Below are 23029 nucleotides of genomic sequence, written 5' to 3'. Positions count from 1 at the left end.
ATAAATAAAACCTTAATCGCTACTTAGTTGTAAGACCACAGTTTCTGAGAACAGTTTCATATAATTGCAACTGATGACCTTTACCTGTTCAGAAACCGGCCTACGATATATGGAAAATTACTGGAATAAATTGTACAATTTCTTAGTTTTGCCTCAAAAATTAACTTTTGATGCTACAAAAAAAAACAATCCTTGCTTTCATCAACCCATAAAACATTGCATCATTTCTCTTAAGTCCAGTCACCTTCCTTAATTCAATTTACAATTTACAATTTACAATATCAAGGCAATTTACAAAAAAAGTCATTTCCATTCTCCTTATCAAATAGTACAGTAATTTAAATGTATTATTTAAGTCAGTAAAAAAAAGTTATTCGAGTTAAAAATGCAGATTGCATCACTTCACTTGTTTATATGTTTCCCCCTCTTCAAATGACTTTTACTCTGTAATGATCAATTTTATCCATATTTTCAGGGGAAGCCTGTGGAACCAACATTTACATTTGCTGCATTCTTTCTTTTTTACTTTCTTTCTGAGACTAGGACCACCACAAAATGAATAACCTCACTGACTGAACTGTAAAATGGAAAAAAGTCATTAAGTTAATCATTCAGTTACTGAGAATCAGCACAAAATTTACCCTTCCCATCTTTAAGATGATCCATTACTGCTGAATCCGTGGTGTTGGCATCACTTTATTACAAATGGGGCCTTGGCGAAAATTCAAACTGGGAGACTTGACCGGCTTCACCACATCATCTAATCACTACGCCTGACCGCAGCCAATCCGGACCGGAGCTTCACGCCGCTCCAGCCAATCGTCGTCCAAAGATACCTTCAAAAGTTCAAGCTACCCTGGGTCTTCCTGCTCGTCAGCCGTGCTTCGATCCACCTCCTCCCCATCTCCACCTTCACCATGAGGGACATCCTCCATGATCCCTTGTGCTCTCCCTCTCCAAGCTCTGCTCCACCACCAGTTTCAGTCCCGGGGGGAAGACTATCCCGAGCTCGCCGAGCAGACCGCCTGCTCATGGCGATCCTCGGCTCACGGTCTTCTGCAGGGTCCGAGCGCCAAAGAAATTGTACCATTAAATTTTTTTAACTGCTATTTTCTTCTCTGTGTGAGTCTCTCCAGATTGAAATGACAGTAAATAAATTGACATGTAGAAATATAATTCTACCAAGATAGAGCTTGATCCAAATTACTGGACACAACTGAAGCTCCATAAAATCTTGTAATAAAAGTCACATTAAGACACAATCAGAACCACAAAACCATCCTCCAGCTTTTATTATGTCAAAGTTTTAACAAGAAAGAATAACACGGACTGCAACCAGTAACACTGTTTCTTTATAAGTCACAACAGTTGGAAGAGTACATTTTATCTTTAGGGTTTTATGTAACACCATACTAATAAGCAACATTATTGTTGGTAAATAATATCACACTGAACACAAATCCTAATCATCAATCACTACTGGATCTGCTGCTCTCTTCCTCTGCAGCCCCCAGATTAACAGGAACAACTGATGTTTGTCTGTAGTTTAGCATTTTAACACTATGCCATTTCTACTCAAGCAGACCAAAAGGTTTTGAACAGTACAACTATGTCAAATAATGACATGATGTATCTTTACTGTATGTAATAAATATATTCCTGCTGTTGTAGGCAGAAAAAAAAGAAATTTTGCTGAGAATACTATTTTGTATGAGTTTAAAATATTGTTTTCCATGGAAAAGTCTTGACCAAATAGCTTATTCACATGTCTTTTAATGTCAAGATATTCTTTGCTATATAACTTATGTACAACTAAATACATTTTAAAAAGGCATTCAAAAACAAAATTGAACGATATAATTAAATTTTAGGATTGCAATACTTAAACCATACAATTTAACTTCACGTGTCTTTTATATGTTGCAGTAATTGAATCTTTTGAGACAATTGGTTTGCATAAATTTAAGTAAATACAACCTATTTTCCTGTTTAGCTAGCAATTTGCCAGTCTGAACTTGTGGACAATGTCTTGACTCAGTCACATCTTCTATGCTGCATCTCCTGTACTCCGATATTCTACTACATCCACTCAGTGAATGTTTTGCTTGCTGGTCTTCATCATGCTTTGAATATAGTACCTGTTTGCTCTAAGGCAAAAATTTGGTAAGGTGAAATCTAGTCTGCTAAAGAAAGTCATTATCCAATGTGCGAAATCCCTTGGGGTAGTCAACTTTCTTGTTTGTTCAGATCTTGTCATTTCTATAGTATGATCACTAATTAACTATCAATTCTTCATTCCACTTCAGTAGAGGTGGAGAGGGAATCGGGCAACCAGTGGGTAAAATCCACGGCGTCACGAAGGTAAACCAGAAAGCTAAGAACTCGGGCTACACAGTGGTTAAATCCAAGGCATCACAAGGAAACACCTGAGGGAGAGGCAACAGGAATATATTACTTGAAATAATCTCAGAGAAAACACAGAAAGCTACCTCAGAGGGGCGCAGAGTACCGTAACTGGCAAACACTCAGGCGCTGAAGTGCTGGCAGCCCACTCTTCATATACTCCTAGATGATGAGGTGATTGAACACAGGTTCGCTGACACCAATCAGCAGGCAAGCCCTTCAAGTAGTGCAGCCTCTAGGCACCATCTACTGCAGTGGTTCCCAAAGTGTGGGGGCCCTAAGGGGGGGCAATACCACTGCAGGGGGTATGGATGAATGAAAAATAAAACAAAAATAAAAGTGTTTCACTGTAAAGATAGTTTTGTAGTTTGTTTTGTTGCAACCTGAAGTGTGAAATAAACTTCAGTGGAGTTTGAAAACAAAATATGTGTATAGGTTTATGTCTGGTTGAACGATGTGTGCCCAGTTGGGGTTTTTTTAATCTTTTTTTCTGGGGGGGGTATTGTAATCCATAGGGGGGCCCAGAAAATCTTTGGGAACCACTGATCTAGTGAATGACGAGGGAAGCAGCAGACAAACAGAAAATCCCCACAAAGAGCCAAAATCCCAGTTCCCAACAGTAGGTGTCTTTCAGACACAGAGAGAATAGAGGACACAACTTGATTAGATGCAAGTTGATTAGACTGAAGAAGAGTAGGTGTCTTTCAGACACAGTACAGACAATGAGAGGTGTGTGAAGAGGTGTGAAACCCCTCCCTCACTCCCCTGACCCCTCCCCCTATTTTCATATTCATATTCATAACCTGTCATAAATTATGATTGGATGGTGTACTAATATCTCTAACTATTAACCAGATTTTTTGAAGTACACTTTTGCTAAAGCCTTAATTTGGTGACAGAAGTGTAAGTAGGTAAAATGGATGAACTTACTGTTGGTTGCAGCTTCTAGAAAAGTACAATGAAGAGAAAGTCTTATGAACAATTCAGTCTCACCAGCTAAGGTGAGGGTGACATTCTTAAAATAGTTTAGAGACGCGCCCATTTTCATACCTGTTTGTCCGGTACGTGTGAACTCCAAAACCTCGGAGAGCCCATCACAATCAGATCTGCTGACAACTTCCAGCTAATGTGCTGCACTTCAGGTGAGCTTTCATTTCAATCTTCTGTTTTTGATTATCATAAACCAGTTGGGTTCCACTGATTGTCCGTGTCCTCTCAGAGAAAATGAAAGCCCAGGTTCTGTTGCTGCTCCTCGTTGTTGTTGTTGTCAGGGTTGAGTTGATGTCCGTCCGTTCTCATGGGGACTCACCAGGTACAGTCCTTATACCATAATTCGAACGAAACTTGAGGGTTATTACTGAAACTCTTGTGTGATCTCGGTGTCTTAGTTATTCCAGAAGACGTGGCCCTTGCAGAAATGAGAGGGGAACAGGGAGAAGTGAAGGCTGCGCCCCCTGAACCAATCACTGAACGTTTCTCAAAATCTTAAAAGTTTTCTCAGTGAGTGTAAAAATGATCACTTTCTTTCACTTTCATTTTCTTTCCAAAACATTTCAAACACTCACAAAAAATGTTTCTCCCTTCCAGATTTTGTGGTGATTTTTTTTTATTAATGTTTCAGATCATCAAACAGGTTTTCACTTAGCAGTTAAAGATAACCTGATAATGATTATTTTATTATGGAGTGAAAGCTGTGCACACCAACCTGGTCCTATGTGAAAAAGCATGAATCTAGACTTAACAACTAAAGAATTTGGTTATAATTTCCAACTGTAAGCTACTTGAAAATGTGTTATGGTTTTGCTGAAATGTGTTTGTGCTTATTTTCTTCTCGTTGCAGGAGTGAAGAAATGGAGGGAGAAAAGAGAGTAAAGAGTCTTTCCATTTTTGCACCTAATTACTTGCCAAAGCTGTTCATGTGCTCATTATGTCTAAGAAAGATGTTCCTCTAATTTGATAAAAATATGCAAAAACATTGTCTTAAAACATGTTCCTACAAAGATTGCATTGCACTTAACTAAAATATCATTAAAAAATAAAATGTTAATCTTAGAAATCTACTTCTGTTTCTTGGAAAGGAAAGGTTTGAATGATGGAGGGTGCAGCAGCCTGAATTTTTTTTCTTTATGTAAGATATTACTTATATGGATATTAGAATGAATTATGAGTTAGTTAATGAGGTCAGATCAGAAAATTCCTGCTCGACTGCAGGAGGGAGTGGTAATTTGTAAAAACACACAGTCAATCGAATAGTGCAAAATTAGTGAAATTTATTAATGAATATTTACAACAATATATACAGAGAAGTACTTCAAATAGTCCATGAAATCCTAGAAATGTTTTTTTCCCCTTTATCCAAGGCAACATTTAACAATTCAGCTCTTTGATGGAAGTGATCAGGATGATGGAAAAGGATCCAATTCAGTCCAGTCCAGAGTAAGAATGAAAGTGTGGCTGTGGGTTTGAATATCTCTCACCAGACTGGAAGGAGTTGAAGGGATGTGACGTTTCTCTTGATTCAATGTGTGGTTAGCTCGCTAGTCTGGTCTGCTTGGAACAGACAGGAGCAGATCCTCTCTCCTGGTCTAGAACAAGATCTGGAATAGGATCTTCAACAGGAACCTGGCTTGTGTAAAACAGACCTGATAATCAATAACCCTGCATCTTATCAACATCAAAAATCATTCTATTAATATAATCTATACATGTACATGTTATGGAGGGGGAACAGGTTATTTCAGGTGGCTAAAATATATGGTTCACCCTCCTTTAACTTTGGCAAATAATGATCAAATGTCACCAAATCCACAGGATTTGTTGCTGATGATGAGAGGAATAAACACATTTAAAGACTTGCTGGTAAATTAATTTGTTCCCATTTTATGGAGGGGGAACAAATTATTTCAGACAGCCGAAATATCTACAACTTTGCGAAATATAGAGCAATTGTTTACAAATTTATTTATTTTACAATTTTGTTAGCTGCCGATTAAACTGAAAGTTAAAACCTTAACATGATTATATGAGTTGTTTTTACCGATGCACTGGGGCAGGGGTGTCAAACTCCACTCCTCCAGGGTCCTGCAACTTTTAGATGTGCCTCTGCTGCACCACCTGAATAGAATAATTAGGTCATTAAGGCTCTGGAGAACTGATCTACACAAGGAGGAGGTGATTAAGTCATTTCATTCCAGCGTTTTGTACCTGTGGCACATCTAAAACCTGCAGGACAGCGGCCCTTGAGGACTGGACTTTCAGACCTGTGCACTAGGGGCATCAAGGATAAAAGGGGCAGGGGCTCAAGCCCTCTTTACCCCCCCCCCCATCCTTCTCTGCACCTGCCTGTCACTTACCATGATATTATATTTTTGCTACACTGCACAAAGACTGATGAATGTTTCAGATCATCAAACATGTTTTATTCTAGACAAATATAACCCGAATAAATACTGTAACGGATAGTAGACTAAAGTAAATTAAGAATTTTCTAAATTAAGTATGATGCAGATTGTTTATGGATGTTTGTCAGTTTTGATTAGCATTTTTTTGTTGTTGTTTTGTTTTGTTTAATGGTATTTTCACTTTGTAATGTTTTGGGGTTTTTGGTTGTACCTCTTGGGCTGCCGTAACTAATGAGGGCAGGCCCTTTAAAGGCTGGTAGAATCGTCGTGTCAATCAATGACTTGAACTGTCAAGCTGAGTAGCATGAAGAAATCAACACTTAGTGTTCCCCAGTGAAAGCAGCGAGGTACGTTTTGTTTTGTTGTTTGTATTGTAAGTTTATGTTTGTATAATATTTGTATATGTTTTAGTTTTCATGGTGACTGTGGTGACTGTGATGATTCTGAATCACCCGAAGAAAATAAAACGCTAAATTCACCCGTCGAGACTGGCTGGTTAATTCAACTGCTGGGGAGCTGCTACAAATACAAAAAGCAAACTAAGTCACAGTTGCGTACTGTGTGTTTAAATGTTAGTGACAATATGTTTTATTTCGTTTATAAATTCTTAAGTTAATATTTATTAATTATATGTTAATTCCACAGTAAATACACTTAACAGTGAGTTAACAGGCTGAATGAAAATACGCTTGACGTAGTAATATCACTATGTTTCACTTTAAAACGGAAATTCAAGTACGGGTAGTTTGTATTTACCCTGCCTTCTAGTGGTCGTTGTGTTAAATTGCATGTTTACATTGCATTCAAAAATATGTTAATATTTCACAGAAATTAAGAAATATTTCTATATATTTTGGATAACAGTATGTGCTAGCTAATTAGAGGAAAAAAAACATTTCCATGTACTTAAGAAAGTTGTCTCTCACCAGGCTGCTATACGATCCGTGCACCGACCCCTAGCAGAATGTCAACCGTCATATGCGGCTTGCCTCTCGGAAAGTAACACCCTCTTTTAGCAGGTGCCGTCCAAAGGAACCAGAACACGGCAACCTGTTGTCCACCGGGCGTACTACCTCTGCGCTTAAACTGAGTTGTTGGTGGAAGTTGCCGGTCAGCAGAAAAGTTTCTCTGGACGGGACAGCATGCGCTCCTTAGCGGGACTAACTGTCATCGTGGCGACTGCAAGTGTCTACCTCTACCTGCTGTCGACGCACCTTCCCCCGGGACCGACGCAGCTCCAGCCGGGGTCTGAACCGGAGGGAGAGGCCGTACGAGAGTACAGGTAGCAACACACTGTTTTTTTTTTCTCGTATTTTTTGTACAGTAGGCAGACAGGAAGGAGGCAACACACTGTTTTAAATGAAATACAGTCCAACCTGACGGTACTAGAGCCACACAGATACTCCTTCCTTTTCTTTTTCTGGATTAGTGTATGTCTACAAGTCTGCCAGAAGGTTCAATCGACTAACTTTTATCTTCTTAATTCTAAACAAATTAGATTAGTCACTCTTTAGCTTATTTCTTTAGAAACTGTAGAGTACTCACTATTTAGACTAATATTAGATTAATTTTTAGATTATTATGCAGAGACTGATATCATTGCAACCCAGAAAATGAATTAGAACGTACGGAGCCCCCTAGGGGACATGGGGATTTTTTTCTTTTGCGTTCCCTCGCAATACTGTACTGGTCAGTTATTCAGCATAATTGAATACTGTAAGCCTTTCTTACGGTGGGCGCCGTACTTTCTGCTTTAATATAAGATTATGTGAGGTTTTTCCATGAACGTTAGTATCTTTTTGTGAAATATCTGAAGTTTTATATCTTTCTTTAGGATAGAAAGGCACCTCAAACCTGTGATATAAACAGAAACTTTCCGTAAGTAGGAAAGAAATAAAAATACATCCTAATTTGGACTATTTCTGAGTTGTTATCGCGGGTAATAAGTCATCTGACAGTTTTGATTGTGTCTCTGTTGTGTTAGGGTTAGGGCTGTCATAAATTGATGTATTATTTTGTTGAAGTCAGAATTCCACTGGGGGTCGATTTCCAAATCAACTTTGACTTGAAATCAAAGTAAATAACAACAACAACAATAATAATACAAAGGGATGCTTTTAGTGCTGCTACTAAAAAAAGTAATTACAAATAAACTGAAAGATAATACTGGTAGTTGATGTTTATGATGTTGTTTTGTGGTTTGCAAGCTAAAAATATAAATGCTAAACTGCTTTCAATGTTGGTAGTTTTCTTCAAGGGCTTATTGTTCAAAACACCTCATTCATTTAGATTTCTAGATATAACCTTTATCTACTGTTCCAGTTATCAAACTGCATCATAAGATGCTAATATTAGTTGGTAAATTAGTTCAATTAACCAGCTTCATTAGCTGGTTAATTGAGCTGGTTCAACTAAGAGTTGGCTGCTTAGAAAAAATGCCCCTAAACTCGTTAACTCTATTCTCTGTTAGCTTAACAGAGATTAGATCAGTTTCCACACCATAACTGTCAAAAAATGTTTTGATTCTTTTAAGTGTTAGCCTTCTTGCTGCCAGCCGACTAACAGTGGCCGGTAAGGTGGGAGCCGGAGTTGTTTCTATTAAATAAGAAACACAATTAAAATCAGACGTGAATAAAATTGTTCATCAAAAAATATTCTATCTTTTTCTTCATGGTTTTTGCCAGTGGTAACATCTGATTGTTGATCATGTGATGTGAAAAAAGTGTTTCCATAGGACTTTGAGGAATAAATCAATTTCAATACGACAAACCCCCCACCTCATTCTAGCACTAAGATTTTTTTGAAAATGCAGTTTCTGTTATGATCAAATTTATTTTCAAAATGTCAAATTGCGCAACTACATGGTCAATTGAGACACAGTTAATGACTCCATTTACTACTATTAGACCTTCTGAAGTGGAATAAAAAGGTAAATAATAAGAAGCAGCAAATCTTCTGATGAGCCACTCGTATCTATTTCAAAAGCCGAAGGGGATTCCCCAAAGCTGAGACCAGGTGAGACCATCAAAGTGAACGGGTCGCTATGAGGAGATTTCAGCAACTTAAAAACCAGAAATGACGTTTCACACATCTCAGAAAACCAAAATAATCCCTTAAGCTATTTTGTTAAGTTAAATTTTAAGATCTTGTGCGTTAAATAAAACCCCATCACTTGGGGAGTTTAAATTTATAGTTAAATGTGACACTGCAGAGGGATGATAGAATAACACTGAGCCAGACACTCCGAGGCCAAATGCAGAAAGCATTTATGTGTGTGTGCCTGTGTGTGCTTGTGCCCAGTAAATTGATATTACTCACGATCATGACTAAATGATCCAGGCATCTTGTAAACTAAATTCCCTTTAGTAGTTTTTTTTCTTAGCCAAAGGAAACTGAAGGGTTTACTGTTTATGTTGGGGTGAGTGATCAACCCACGGATAGATGTGGGTTGATCCCACATCTATCCGTTCCTCTGTGTGTGTATGGGTGTGTGTGTATAGAGTGTTCTGCTGAGGCAGAATATGTTTCGTAGATTCAGCAGTAAGTATCCCTCCTCAAATACTGTACATACATCCATTCAGTTTCACGTGTCGGGCCGTTTCCACGTCAACCACCCAGTGGACCAGTAAGAGGGCTGGATGCTTGTCCTCTGACTAGTAAGAGTAAGCAATGCTGGACGTGAAAGCAGGTGGCAGAGAAAAGTCAGCAGCTTGAGTTTCAAGTCAGGGTGGGGAGGCGGACCGGACAGATGGGAGATTTTCTTTTTGCAGTGTGAGTTTTCAGAAGTGTCTTCTAGTCTGTCCTCAAGTCTACAAGCAGTGATGCTATTTCTATCTTTGAATTGGATGTATCCAGTTACTCTTTGACTCAGAGACACAGCATGGTCACTGTTTCTTCTACAGTTCTGTTTTTTCGGTCTGGTTTCAAATTTTTGCTCTTTTTGAATTTTATCTATTTAAACTGAGATGAAAGCCATTTTCTACTTAAGATTAGGGATGCACAGATTTCAAAATTTGGGCCAATATCGATAGTCAATATTAATGTTACTTAGCAGGTAACTGAATGTTATCCTGAGCAGTAACTGCTATGACGAATCCTTTCTGCGTTGTGCTGGGTTTATTGAATGATCAGGGCAGTGACATGGGATTTCTTTGAAATTGATGGTTTCTCAATTTATTTCTGACGAGAACAAACAGAAAACAAGCGTGTTATTACTGCCAGCTCCAAGTCCTCTCATGACAATGTACAACATGACAATTTTTAAGTAATCAAAATAAATATTTTTTACACAACATACCTGATGAGAATGTAGTGAGTTGAGAAACTAAATTAATTAATACACCCCCTATTTTTGAATTAGAATTAGTCCTGGCTTCTGTCTTCGTTTTTTTCTTCTTTGATTTCCCATATATATACAGTAGATATATGTGTTGTGTGCATGCAGCTTCTTGCCAATGGGGGCGCTCTCGTGTGGCTGTGGGTCTAAACAGGGAGAACGGGTTTTCTGGCTCTGGGCATGCTCAGAATGAACGAGCTCTTGCCGGAATAACTTTATAACAACTCGCTTCGTCTGTGATCCACAGGTGGGATAAAAGGCAACTCCTATAAACCCATAAACATAGCTTCTCTAAAATCTTCTGTAAATATATGAGAGTAGTTTTGTAGTGTTTCGTATCACTTACATGTGTAATTTTGGACCGTTTCATATTAAGCTTTGACCTAATCAGTAAGGCTAACCAGAAAAAAAGGCTTCAGTTTGCTAGGGAGCATAGAGATTGGACTCTGGAGGAATGGAAGAGTGTCTGATGTGGTCTGATGAGTCCAGATTTACCCTGTTCCAGAGTGATGGGCGCATCAGGGTAAGAAGAGAGGCAGGTGAAGTGATGCACCCATCATGCCTAGTGCCTACTGTACAAGCCTGTGGGGGCAGTGCTATGATCTGGGGTTGCTGCAGTTGGTCAGGTCTAGGTTCAGCAACATTGTGTGCCCAAAGAATGAGGTCAGCTGACTACCTGAATATACTGGATGACCAGGTTATTCCATCAATGTATTTTGTCTTCCCAAATGGAATGGGCATATTCCAAGATGACAATGCCAGGATTCATCGGGCTCACATTGTGAAAGAGTGGTTCAGGGAGCATGAGACATCTTTTTCACACATGGATTGGCCACCACAGAGTCCAGACCTCAACCCCATTGAGAATCTTTGGGATGTGCTGGAGAAGGCTTTGCACAGTGGTCAGACTCTCCCATCATCAATAGAATAGAATTACTTTATTCATCCCAGCAGGGAAATTATTTTGCAGTTACAGCAGCATAGAGACAAGACACACAACAACCACCACTGAGTAGCAATTGTAGACAAGATAAAATATAACATTCTGTCAATATAAAAAGCAGCTTAGAGCAGTCCTTGCAAGATTCAAAAATGCAGAAACAGTATGTATATGTAAATATATGTACAGCAGTGTGCCACAGTGCAGTTGTGCAAAATTGGACTGATTTGTGCAGAACAATGATTTAGCTTTTATTGTACAGTGAGATGGCATGTGGCAGGAAGGATTTCCTGTATCTGTCCCTACGACAGCGGAGCTGGAGCAGCCTATGTGAGAAGGTGCTCCGCTGTCTGTCCACTATGTGGTGGAGAGGGTGCTGTTTATTGTCCATAATAGACAGAACCTTCTTCAGTGTCCTCCTCTCCACCACAGTTTCCAGGGACTCCAGCCTTAATCCCAGTACAGAGCCAGCTTTCCTGATGATTTTGTCTAGTCTATTAGAGTCGCTGGCTATGATGCTGCTTCCCCAACACACAGCAGCAAAGAAGATGGCACCGGCAACAACACTGTGATAGAAGGTCTCCAACATCTTGCTGCACACATTGAAGGATCTTGGTGAAAGATTAATGCAACACTGGATGGAAATAAATCTTGTGACACTGCAGAAGCTTATTGAAACAATGCCACAGCGAATGCGGGCTGTAATCAAAGCTAAAGGTGGTCCAACAAAATATTAGAGTGTGACCATTTTTTGGTGGCGACTTTTGTTTTGGCCAGGCAGTGTATATTACAATAGTGATAACAGAAACTAACTTAGTAGATCTATAAATAAACTGGATGTATTTAAATGAAAAATAAACAGCACACACCTCTACCATCAACATGACAAAAGGGGAGGGTCTAAATTTCCCATAACAATTAAATAATCACATCAAAAGTTAGAAACACTGTCTTTAGTGCTTTCTTTGACTAGTACATACTGTATATTAGTGTGTGTGAGAGAATGTGTCAGTGACAGGTATTGTAGAATGGCACTTTATGAAGTTCGGTTCATTCACTTGTATTAGCTTACTGGCAGATCCCTCACATTAAATATGGCGGACGCTGTGACCTATCACAGCAAACAGACCGACCCGCTCAATGAGGCATCGACGTATTCATGTCTATGTTTACGCCCATGTGTGTAAGGGGTGCAGACAATTTAAAGACAATACCACAGAAGAAGAAACAAAAAGGAGGTGCTTCCAATCTTAAAGTAACACACTTAAAACGACGGTGTTTCAGTCAGGTAAGGAACAATACGAATAATCAAAAAAAAAAGACATTTTGTGTAATTATAACAAAAGAGAAATACAACCAAGTTACAAATGCACTATAGCGAAGTGACTAATTTAGAGACAGGTGAAGTTCCCAGATTGACCATCAGGTATATTGAGATAAACCAATACTTTGCTTTGTAGCAGTGTCTCCCTGCTGTAAATTGGTGACAATACATTTAGATTTTCAGTAACAAATAGAAAATATTATGCTAAACATTTGACCATAAACGTTTAGCATAACACGTTTAAGCTAAAACATGCAGGAAGATTTTCAAACCGACCCAAAATTTTGTGAAATAAATGCAAAGGTTGTTCAAATTACCGCACAGTCAATATGATTTTCCATTTGAATCAGGTTAAGATTGGGCCTTTAAATGGGCCATTTTGCTCTCTTTTTCAGTCAACCTGTTGTAAATTTTCTTTGCTGTGCATTAGGTTCATTCTTATTGTGTTTCATCAGTCATACCACAACTTGATTTTAGTAGCAAATGAAAAAACTCACATTAGTGTACTATGGTGTGTTCCTCTAATTTTCCATCCAGGCTGACGTTTCCATCAGACCTGGAGTCACTACAGGAACTGGCCAACACGCTCAAGTTTTACAAAACAGAGAACTACAGCTACGTTCTGCTACTGTTCTGTAGCGCCTACCTATATAAGCAGTCCTTCGCCATACCTGGGTCCTCCTTCCTGGTGAGCCACACACTGACAGAAACTAAACAGAAAGCAGGGAAACTAAAACACTTCCCTCCATGTAATCTGCCCTGTTTCAGAACATGTTGGGGGGGGCTATTTTCGGACCCTGGGTGGGTCTGATGCTGACCTGCTTGCTCGCCACTTTCGGCTCCACGTTCTGCTTCCTGTTGTCCTCGGCGTTTGGGAAGCAGTATGTGGTTCACTTCTTCCCAGAGAAAGTGGCTCTGCTGCAGATGAAGGTAGGCGGGTCAATCTTCACCAGATTGGTCATTTATCCTTTATTTGTGTGGTAAACAAGAATTGGCTAATTTTTTTGTAGGATTTAACTTGTTTTCGGTGATATTCTGGATGTTTTCCGAGTGTCAGAAATGTTGACCCAACTGGAAATGAAGCTGGAAAACATGAATCCAACATGGAGGTTAAGACAGACATTCTGACATCTGGTACAATAAATGCAGCTCATATCTAAGATGAACCTGCAAAAAGAAATGGAAGCTCATTTTTTAAAGTCATAAATGAATGTTACTTATGAATTTATAAATGTCATAGTTTCAAACTAAATATTTCATTAGGAAGATACATATTTCATATATCAATTAAATATTAACTTCAAACTAAATATTTTCTTAGCTAAATATTTCTTTAGCAAGCCAGGTAGTTTGTTTCCAAACTAAATATTTAGTCCAAAACTAAACATTTAGTTAGCAAGCTAAATATTCAAATTACAAACTAAATATGTAGTTCAAAACTAAACATTTAGTTAGCAAGCAAAATAACTCAATATAAATAACTAAATATTAATTATTTAGCTTGCAAACAGAATATTTAGTTTGCAAACTAAATATTGAATTTGATGCTAAATATGTAGCTTCAGACTAAATAATTTGCTCAGAGCTAAATATTTAGTCTGAAGCTAACTTTTTAGCTTGCTAATAAATGTTTAGTTTATAGTTGTGGCACTTAAATGAAAGAATAACATGGTGCAAATATGACTGAAAAATGAACCTGGCAGGGCAGATAAAGCCAGTCTAAGGGAAAACATGAAAGTGAAACAAAATGCCTCTGAGTTTTCTGTTCATCTTTTCGGTCTACAAATAACTCAATAAAATGCAAAAGAAATCTTAAAGTGTCACATTAATCTATATGTTCTGATGCTTGCATATTGACATTTTCTTTATTCCCCATCAGAAACATTTTGGTTTAATGAAAATCTCTTTCCATTTAAACTAAACTAATAAAGTTGTTGGACTGAAGTTTTGCACTAATAAAGCTTTTTTGCTTAGAATTGGTGGATTGAAACTGAACATTTTCCTCAACTTCTTTCCTAACCACGTCTTGTTTTTCTTTTCCATTGAATCCCTGCAAAACTTTTTCTTTGTTATATTTTCTTTCCTGGACTTTTTTGTTGTCGTCTTCCTGTCAGGTGGAGGAGAATCGTAGCAGCTTATTCTTCTTCCTCCTCTTCCTTCGTTTTTTCCCCATGACTCCTAACTGGTTCCTTAACATCACCTGTCCTGTCCTCAACATCCCTCTATCCATTTTCTTCTTCTCTGTATTAATAGGTGAGCTAAAAGCATAAAAATGAATAGACAAACAGATGTCGCAGATCCAATGACACAGCTGCTGTTTCCGTCTTATCTTCCTCCTCCAAGGTTTAATCCCGTACAACTTCATCTGTGTGCGTACGGGCTCCGTCCTCTCACAATTGTCCTCTTTAGACGACATCTTCTCGTGGGGGACGCTGACTCAGCTGCTGGCCATTGCGCTCATGGCTCTGCTGCCCGGAGCGCTCATCAAACGCTTTGGCACCGCTCACCTCAAGCTGGATGGCGTCACCAGCAATGGAACCGGCCGGGACAGGAAGAGCAGATGACACTGAATGTTAACGCTGCTCAGGTAGAGATGAACACTTGTGACCTCTAGACCTCTTCAAGGTCACTCTGGAGACTCCAGACATTCAGGGCGGTACTTGTTTTGAACTTCTATTTTCATCAGGTTGTGCTTAGTCTTTATTAACATGAACTTATTGTCTTAAAACACCTTAGAAGTTACTGTGGTGAAAATCCTCCTCTTGAATGGATGGAATGTCACATTTGGCAAGAAATTGTAATTATTTTGCACAGAGTTGATTAAGTGTCACCTTCGAGATTAACAAATCTTTCTGTTCCTGTTAAAGATCTGATGCATGCACCGCAAAAACACTAAATATTACAAAGTATTTTTGTCTAGTAACTTAATAAATTTAAAATCAGACATACAGACTCACAAGTAAGTTCTGATAATTCATCAATATTAATAAAAACAATGGATTAATTCCACTGGCAGATTATTTCTTGTTAAAAGTGGAGAAATCTGCCAGGGGAGCACTACTTTATTTATTTATATATATATATCTATACACTGCTCAAAAAAATAAAGGGAACACTTAAACAACACAATATAACTCCAAGTAAATCAAACTTCTGTGAAATCAAACTGTCCACTTAGGAAGCAACACTGATTGACAATCAATTTCACCTGCTGTTGTGCAAATGGAATAGACAACAGGTGGAAATTATTGGCAATTAGCAAGGCACACTCAATAAAGGAGTGGTTCTGCAGTTGGGACCACAGACCACTTCTCAGTACCTATGCTGTCTGGCTGATGTTTTGAATGTTTGTGGTGCTTTCACACTCGTGGTAGCATGAGACGGACTCCACAACCCACACAAGTGGCTCAGGTAGTGCAGCTCATCCAGGATGGCACATCAATGCGAGCTGTGGCAAGAAGGTTTGCTGTGTCTGTCAGCGTAGTGTCCAGAGGCTGGAGGCGCTACCAGGAGACAGGCCAGTACACCAGGAGACGTGAAGGAGGCCGTAGGAGGGCAACAACCCAGCAGCAGGACCGCTACCTCTGCCTTTGTGCAAGAAGGAACAGGAGGAGCACTGCCAGAGCCCTGCAAAATTACCTCCAGCAGGCCACAAATGTGCATGTGTCCGCACAAACGGTTAGAAACTGACTCCATGAGGATGGTATGAGGGCCCGACGTCCACAGATGGGGGTTGTGCTCACAGCCCAACACCGTGCAGGACGCTTGGCATTTGCCAGAGAACACCAGGATTGGCAAATTCGCCACTGGCGCCTTGTGCTCTTCACAGATGAAAGCAGGTTCACACTGAGCACATGTGACAGACGTGACAGAGTCTGGAGACGCCGTGGAGAGCGGTCTGCTGCCTGCAACATCCTTTAGCATGACCGGTTTGGCAGTGAGTCAGTAATGGTGTGGGGTGGCATTTCTTTGGAGGGCCGCACAGCCCTCCATGTGCTCACCAGAGGTAGCCTGACTGCCATTAGGTACCGAGATGAGATCCTCAGACCCCTTGTGAGACCATATGCTGGTGCGGTTGGCCCTGGGTTCCTCCTAATGCAGGGCAATGCTAGACCTCATGTGGCTGGAGTGTGTCAGCAGTTCCTGCAAGATGAAGGTATTGAAGCTATGGACTGGCCAGCCCGTTCCCCAGACCTGAATCCGATTGAGCACATCTGGGACATCATGTCTCGCTCCATCCACCAACGTCACATTGCACCACAGACTGTCCAGGAGTTGGCGGATGCTTTAGTCCAGGTCTGGGAGGAGATCCCTCAGGAGACCATCCGCCACCTCATCAGGAGCATGCCCAGGTATTGTAGGGAGGTCATACAGGCACGTGGAGGCCACACACAATACTGAGCCTCATTTTGACTTGTTTTAAGGACATTACATTAAAGTTGGATCAGCGTGTAGTGTTATTTCACTTTAATTTTGTGTGTGGCTCCAAATCCAGGCCTCCATTGGTTAATAAATTTGATTTCCATTGATGATTTTTGTGTGATTTTGTTGTCAGCACATTCAACTTTGTACAGAACAAAGTATTCAATGAGAATATTTCTTTCATTCAGATCTAGGATGTGTTATTTGAGTGTTCCCTTTATTTTTTTGAGCAGTGTATATATAGTCTTAAATTCTCCCTAGGTGTGTGTGTGCATGGTTGTGTGTCCTGTCTGTTTCTGTGTTGCCTGACAACCTGTCCTGGGTGTACATATTTTACTAACACTTAGACATAAGCCAGTAGATTTTAGATGTTATAAAGTAACATCTATATTCAGTCTTCTTCTGAATTGGTTGTTTCTGATCAAGAGGCAGATTTCTACAAATGTGATTTTATTTTTCACAGATTATCGGTTTCATTTTAGCCTGCCATGACACATATAATGTAAAAAATACTTAGAATAATTATTTACTGCAGCTTTAAGGGCTGACTGTTTAAATCAGGCGTTGAATGAGATGTAATTACCGTATATAAAAAAACAAAAACTTTGGAGTTAGAATTTTATTTTGTGCAGCATTATTTAAAACATGAATAAATAATCATGTCATGGACTGATTATTGCTGCAAGCAAAAGTACAATGAAAAGTGTGTTTAAAAATATACTATATATTTTTATATTATGAAAAATGTGCTCAAACACATTAGATGTAAAACTCCTCTGGGATTTATGTATCTGGCTCCAGATGTTTCCTTCTGTTCTGATTTTGAAACTAACAATGTTTCCGTTTTTACTGATTGTGTTCATTGCAGCTGTCTAAACTTCATAGCGGCAATCCCGTTTTGGTTTGTTTACATATTTACAGTGTTGTAGTCAAGTTACTGTTTTTTTCCTAAAGCACTTAAACACGTCTTAATGTAGCTGAAACTCCTGTGAAGGAATGATAAAGATTAAATAGATGGTTGTGACTGAGCTACCTTAGGTTTGATTTCATCTAAATCTGTTCCATTTTATTTTGTATTCTATTTTAATAAGTATCATTAACAGTATCAGGTGAGAAGCACCAGGACATTTTGAACTCCCATCATGAGGTGAGACTTCACTGTGCAGACATGAATATGGCTGCAGAAACTTCTGATCTTTTCCCATATTAACATCCTTCTGACCTTGTTTTGCCACATAAATTAAACTCACTGGTTGCAAAATCACATCATGGAGAACTTTCTATGTGAAATTCAGTTTTTCAGATAGGTTTGGGATTTTGACTTTTAAAGGGAAATATGAAAATGCCACATTTCAAATTTTAATGGTTTCAGAATGCTTCATAAAGGCACTTTGTTTGGAGATTCTTTTACCAGTCTTAATCTTCTGTCTTCTTCTGATTATACTGATTTAAAATTCTTGTTTTGATGTTTTGCCTTTTGCATTTTTCAGCCCGTTTTCTATGGAAAATGCAATAAAATACAATACACTCAATTTTGTCTTTATTGGGACGGGACACAATAATTATTTGGTGGTCGAAACGAACGAAACGGAGCCATTTTGGGATGCAAATAATATTTCATTGGTGTCCTTGTATTTTCTTATCCTTCCGTCACTCCCCCTGGTGGACGTTTTGAGAACATTTATAAATCAAACATCCAGATTGATAATTATCCCGTTTACCAGCAACACACACACAAAATAGTATTCTGTATAACCCCCAACCATCCAATATTGGTCATGCAAATACACACACACATACTTCCTCCCTGACAGATTAGTGTGTAAACTGGCAGCCCTAGGAATCCCCTCTTCCATCTGTTGCTGGATTAAGGACTTCCTGACAGATTGCAAGCAAAGAGTCAGAATGGGCCCCCATACCTCTTCAGATATCAACATCAGTACTGGCTCTCCTCAGGGCTGTGTGCTGAGCCCTCTGCTCTTTGTCCTGTACACACACAATGGTGTTTCAGTCCATCAAAGTACCACTCTTGTTAAATTTGCAGATGACACAACTGTAGTGGGCCTCATCTCAGGGGTGGAAGAGTGTGCCTACAGGAATGAGGTGAAGCAACTGACAGCATGGTGCACAGACAACAACCTGATCCTAAACACAGCCAAGACCCATGAGGAAATAGTGGATTTTAGGAGAAGTAAAAGAGACATTCAACCACTAAACATCTGCAGACAGCTGGTTTAGAGGATGTCAAACTTCCGTTTCCTGGGAGTTCGGATCATGGATAACCTGGCCTGGGATGTAAACACAGCAGAACTGACAAAGAAAGCTCAGCAGAGACTATTTCCTGAGAGTCCTGAGGAGGAACAATATTTCTCAAAAACTGAAGGTGTCCTTCTATTGATGTTCTATTGAAAGTATGATCTGCTATTGTCTCTGTGTGTTTCCCCAGCTACACAGCAGCACAGAGGAAGGCTCTCCAGAGAATCGTAAAATCTGCCCAGAAGACCATCAGCGGCACATCAGTTATGCACAAATTTTCTTTTTAAAGTTTACAAATCATGTTTCACAGATACAACTATCCAAAGTTACACACAAAGATACTTACATGAGTTACAAATTCAGTATTACACACACAGGTATTTTGAGACTATTTTCACTCCATAGGAAATAGACTTGCGATTATTCTTGCATTGAAGTAAACACTGAGGGAATTCTTGAAACTAGGGCTGAAACGATTCCTCAAGTGATTCGAGTACCTCGATTATTAAAATTAATCGAGGAAAATTTATCTGCCTCGAAGCTTCATTAAATTATATTTTATTATTTAGCGCACTGGGCCGGGTTATTTTTTGCGTTGCGCGGAGCTCTCACTTCCGCCTGAGTTGTTGACGAAAGCTAAGTGTTGGCAGCATAACGTCCAGTTTTCAAGTTCAGCCTGGGAGGATTTTATTGATTGATGATAATGCCGGGTCTTTGTTGTTTTTCGGGGGACCAATAAGCATCCTTAAAATGACTGGTGCGATGCCTGGAGTACAGCAGTCTTTTCTCCTCCTGGAGCTGCTGCCTGGTGGCGGTTCAGAGCGAACAGAGGGGAAGAACGCTGCAGGTGTATTTATACAGGTGAGCGGATAGACTGTACACTGCGGGCGGCTGCGCATTATGTAAGTGGCTTATTTACGAACAACCGGAAATTATTTCATATCATCCTGGTCTCAACAAATGGGTGGCGGAGCTCATCGTGGCGGCATGTAGCTAGATGTGTTTCTGTGTGTGACAATCGAAGGTGTTAAATCCGTCGCTAACATAAACACAAAAGCTATAAATGTCTGGGCAAGGTGAGAGTTCATCTATTAAATTGACTGAAGATGAATGCATAAACGAAAATCTGGAGTATAGACACTTTTTATAACCGTATTTGTGAGCCTGCCTCTTTATTATTGAATTGAATATAATTTCAGATTTTTCTTCTATAACTTTTCTTCAGATTACCTTGGAAAGTGAGCTATTATTGTTACGAGTTAATTTTCTAAACTACAGAAAAGTTATTGTCAGGGAAGCTCAAATGTGAAAAATAATGTTAGATTTACCAATGTTTTACTTAATCTTTTTTTATCCGATTATTTGATTAATAGTAAGAATAATCTATAGATTACTCGATTACTAAAATATTTGTTTACAACAGCCCTAGATGAAACCAGGACTCCCTACGAAGTAGGTTGATTTTCCCTCTTCAGGAGCCTTCTGGATGTATGGCCATAGCTTCTGCCGGGATTCATGATCTTCTTTGCAAAAGTCTATAGTAAAACGAAATCCATTTTTTTCAGGAAGTCATTTCCCTTAGTTGCTTTCCATATGTAATCACGATATCTCCTCGCAATAAATCGAATGATGATATAACGGGGTGAGAGCTGCCTGTGAGCTTTCTTCCAACTCGATGAGCGATATCAATTACGATCTGAAGCATTTCTTTTTCTTTTGGAAGAACGTCCTGGCACACCCTCAACACCTCCTCCAACACGTTCTCCCTCTCGGTCTCAGCGGCGGCCATAGCTCTCCATCTCAGTAACACAGATTAAGCAGGACGTTGTATCTTTTTCATTGAGCTCCACACATTTTTCAACTGAGCTAATTTTCTTTTTGATATCTTTAATTTCTTCTGGCATATTTCCCAGCTTTGTTTTATTAAGGAAGAATAATTTAGTATTAACTTTGGACAAAACGTTTGGCTCTTTCTTCCTTAAAGTCCCGGGATCCCTAGCGGGCGGTGCTGCAGAGAAAGTGAAACAACAGAGCGCGTTGACGTCACAGATCACAGAGTTTAATCCCATACAAAGCAACGCAAGAATCAATTAACAAAGCTGCAGAGGTACAGAGATATGCATTGATTTCCCCATACAGACAAAGACAGAGAAGACAGATCAACAAAACGAAGACAAAGACAGACAAAAAAAGGAGAGAGCCCATGCAAAAAGCAAAAAATAGTGGCCGCTCTCTGGATTTTTAGCGCTGACACGAAATTTTATACTGAGTGGGTGTTTCTTCAATTTAATATATTCAATTAAGGTGTTCCGTTCTTCGACCAATTAGAACTCCCGTAGGGACTCAGAGAAACTTAAGAACCTCCCTGATTTACGGCAAAGATTGGAGGGCCGTCTGGTTTTTGTCTAAGCAAAAGGGCGGACCACTTAGTGCTAATCCCTGTCTGGTACGGGCGGATCCCTGGCGCCGAAAGGTCCTGAGATGAGATTTCGCAGATACCTCTGAAGTCTCTTCCCCCAAACTCCCGTACTTCTGCCCCATCGGAATGCTAATTTTATGGCTCTGTGTGACAGCGGGAGGCCCCTGCTTGTCTGAATGCCTGCTCATTCGGCCCCATCCCGCATCTCAGACAAAACCTGTTCCAAATAAGAGTATTGAATATAACTTTTACACATGTTGTAAGATTAACTGTATTAAGCACTAAAAGTAATCATTTTTCCTTAACAGTTTCTAAAGCATCACTTCTTTTGTTGATCAGGTTAGCAAGCATAGCAATAACATCTGACTGAGACAAGACCGAGTCCAAATGCGGTCGAGTCTGAGACCATCTAAAAATGGTCTCTACAACACTGCATAAGCCACTGGAAAGTCTGCACTGCGCCTTTAAGATCGAAAGGCATCTGTAAAACTCAAAAAGACCAAAAGGAGTGATAACTGCGGTTTTGGGTACATCTAAGGGACGCACTGGAACCTGATGGGTACCTCGCACCAAGTCCACCTAGAGAAAACGGTTGCTCCAGCCAATGTAACCTGGTTGTAATTTTCTTTTGTTATTACACAAAATGTCTTTTTTGTTTATTTGTATTGTTCCCTACCTGACTGACGATCTTTGTCATTGTTTTAACCGTGTTACTTTAAGTCCGGAAGCCCCTTCTTTTTATTTCTTCTTCTGTGGTATTGTCTTTAAAATGTTTGCGTCCCTTAGGCCCTCCCCTTTGTCATGTTGTCCTGCGGGAGAGGTGTGTACTATTTATTTTCTATCTAAATACATCCAGTTTATTTATAGATTTATTAAGTCAATTTCTTCAGCTAAGAGTCTATTTTATAGACTTGTTTATTGACTTTGCCTTCAAGGACTGCCTACGCCTCCTTTTAATTATTTACGTTTTAAATAAATTATTGTAAATTTTATTGGTCTGTTTTAAAACTCTGTCCCCAATCCCTGCAGTTATTTGGTATACCACTCAGGCCACATTGTTGGCCTGATAAATCACTGAACGGTTTAGCACCACAATACATCAAAGATCTACTGTTGTTGTATCAACCCTCCAGACCTCTCAGGTCTTCTGGTTCTGCTCTGCATCCCCAGAACCAGAACCAAACGAGGAGAAGCAGCATTCAGCATCTATGCACCACAAATTTGTAACAAACTTCCAGAAAACTGTAAAACAGCTGAAACACTGACTTCCTTTAAATCTCGACTAAAAACCCACCTGTTTAGGATTGTATTTGAAACGTAATCAATTACAAATTTATTGATGAAACTTGACTTAATGTTGTGTTTTGATTGTTGATTCTATGTTGCATTGTGTTTCTGTGTCTGATATGATGTAAAGCACTTTGAAATGCCTTGCTGCTGAAATGTGCTATACAAATAAAATTTGATTTGAAGCTACAACTCCTTGGCTGGAAAACATGAATAAAACCTATATAGATAATATGTATAT

The 23029-nt window shown here is 39.3% G+C and overlaps 1 protein-coding gene and 1 long non-coding RNA gene across 4 annotated transcripts; both read left to right on the top strand.

Moving 5' to 3' along the window:
• The first annotated feature begins 3442 nt into the window (after nt 1-3442).
• Nucleotides 3443-4451, top strand: LOC102220569. The gene is made up of 4 exons (XR_312866.2): nt 3443-3545; nt 3623-3715; nt 3792-3903; nt 4244-4451. It is a non-coding gene; the product is annotated as an uncharacterized LOC102220569 (long non-coding RNA).
• A 1205-nt stretch (nt 4452-5656) lies between these two features.
• Nucleotides 5657-19759, top strand: LOC102220303 (transmembrane protein 41A-A-like). 3 transcript variants are annotated; one of them, XM_023327996.1, is made up of 7 exons: nt 5657-6151; nt 6821-7086; nt 12942-13092; nt 13173-13334; nt 14519-14657; nt 14748-14991; nt 19273-19759. In XM_023327996.1, exons 2-6 carry the CDS (start codon nt 6947-6949, stop codon nt 14966-14968), a joined length of 813 nt encoding a protein of 270 aa, XP_023183764.1. In that variant the 5' UTR covers nt 5657-6151; nt 6821-6946; the 3' UTR covers nt 14969-14991; nt 19273-19759. The 3 variants fall into 3 exon arrangements, with proteins under 3 accessions (XP_023183764.1, XP_023183763.1, XP_023183762.1); XM_023327995.1 differs by lacking the exon at nt 19273-19759 and having other exon boundaries at nt 6824-7086; nt 14748-15533; XM_023327994.1 differs by lacking the exon at nt 19273-19759 and having other exon boundaries at nt 14748-15533.
• The last annotated feature ends 3270 nt before the right edge of the window (nt 19760-23029 follow it).

Source organism: Xiphophorus maculatus, chromosome 22 (genome assembly GCF_002775205.1).
Source record: "Xiphophorus maculatus strain JP 163 A chromosome 22, X_maculatus-5.0-male, whole genome shotgun sequence".
Taxonomy (NCBI): domain Eukaryota; kingdom Metazoa; phylum Chordata; class Actinopteri; order Cyprinodontiformes; family Poeciliidae; genus Xiphophorus; species Xiphophorus maculatus.
This window is presented reverse-complemented; position numbering and strand designations above follow the sequence as displayed.

What these genes read in the sequence shown, in the direction of transcription:
- LOC102220303 (XM_023327996.1), top strand. Translation starts at nt 6,947, where the DNA reads ATGCGCTCCTTAGCGGGACTAACTGTCATCGTGGCGACTGCAAGTGTC. An exon ending in GAGGCCGTACGAGAGTACAG is followed by an intron (nt 7,087 to 12,941) that starts GTAGCAACACAC and finishes TTTTCCATCCAG; the next exon opens with GCTGACGTTTCCATCAGACC. An exon ending in TACCTGGGTCCTCCTTCCTG is followed by an intron (nt 13,093 to 13,172) that starts GTGAGCCACACA and finishes GCCCTGTTTCAG; the next exon opens with AACATGTTGGGGGGGGCTAT.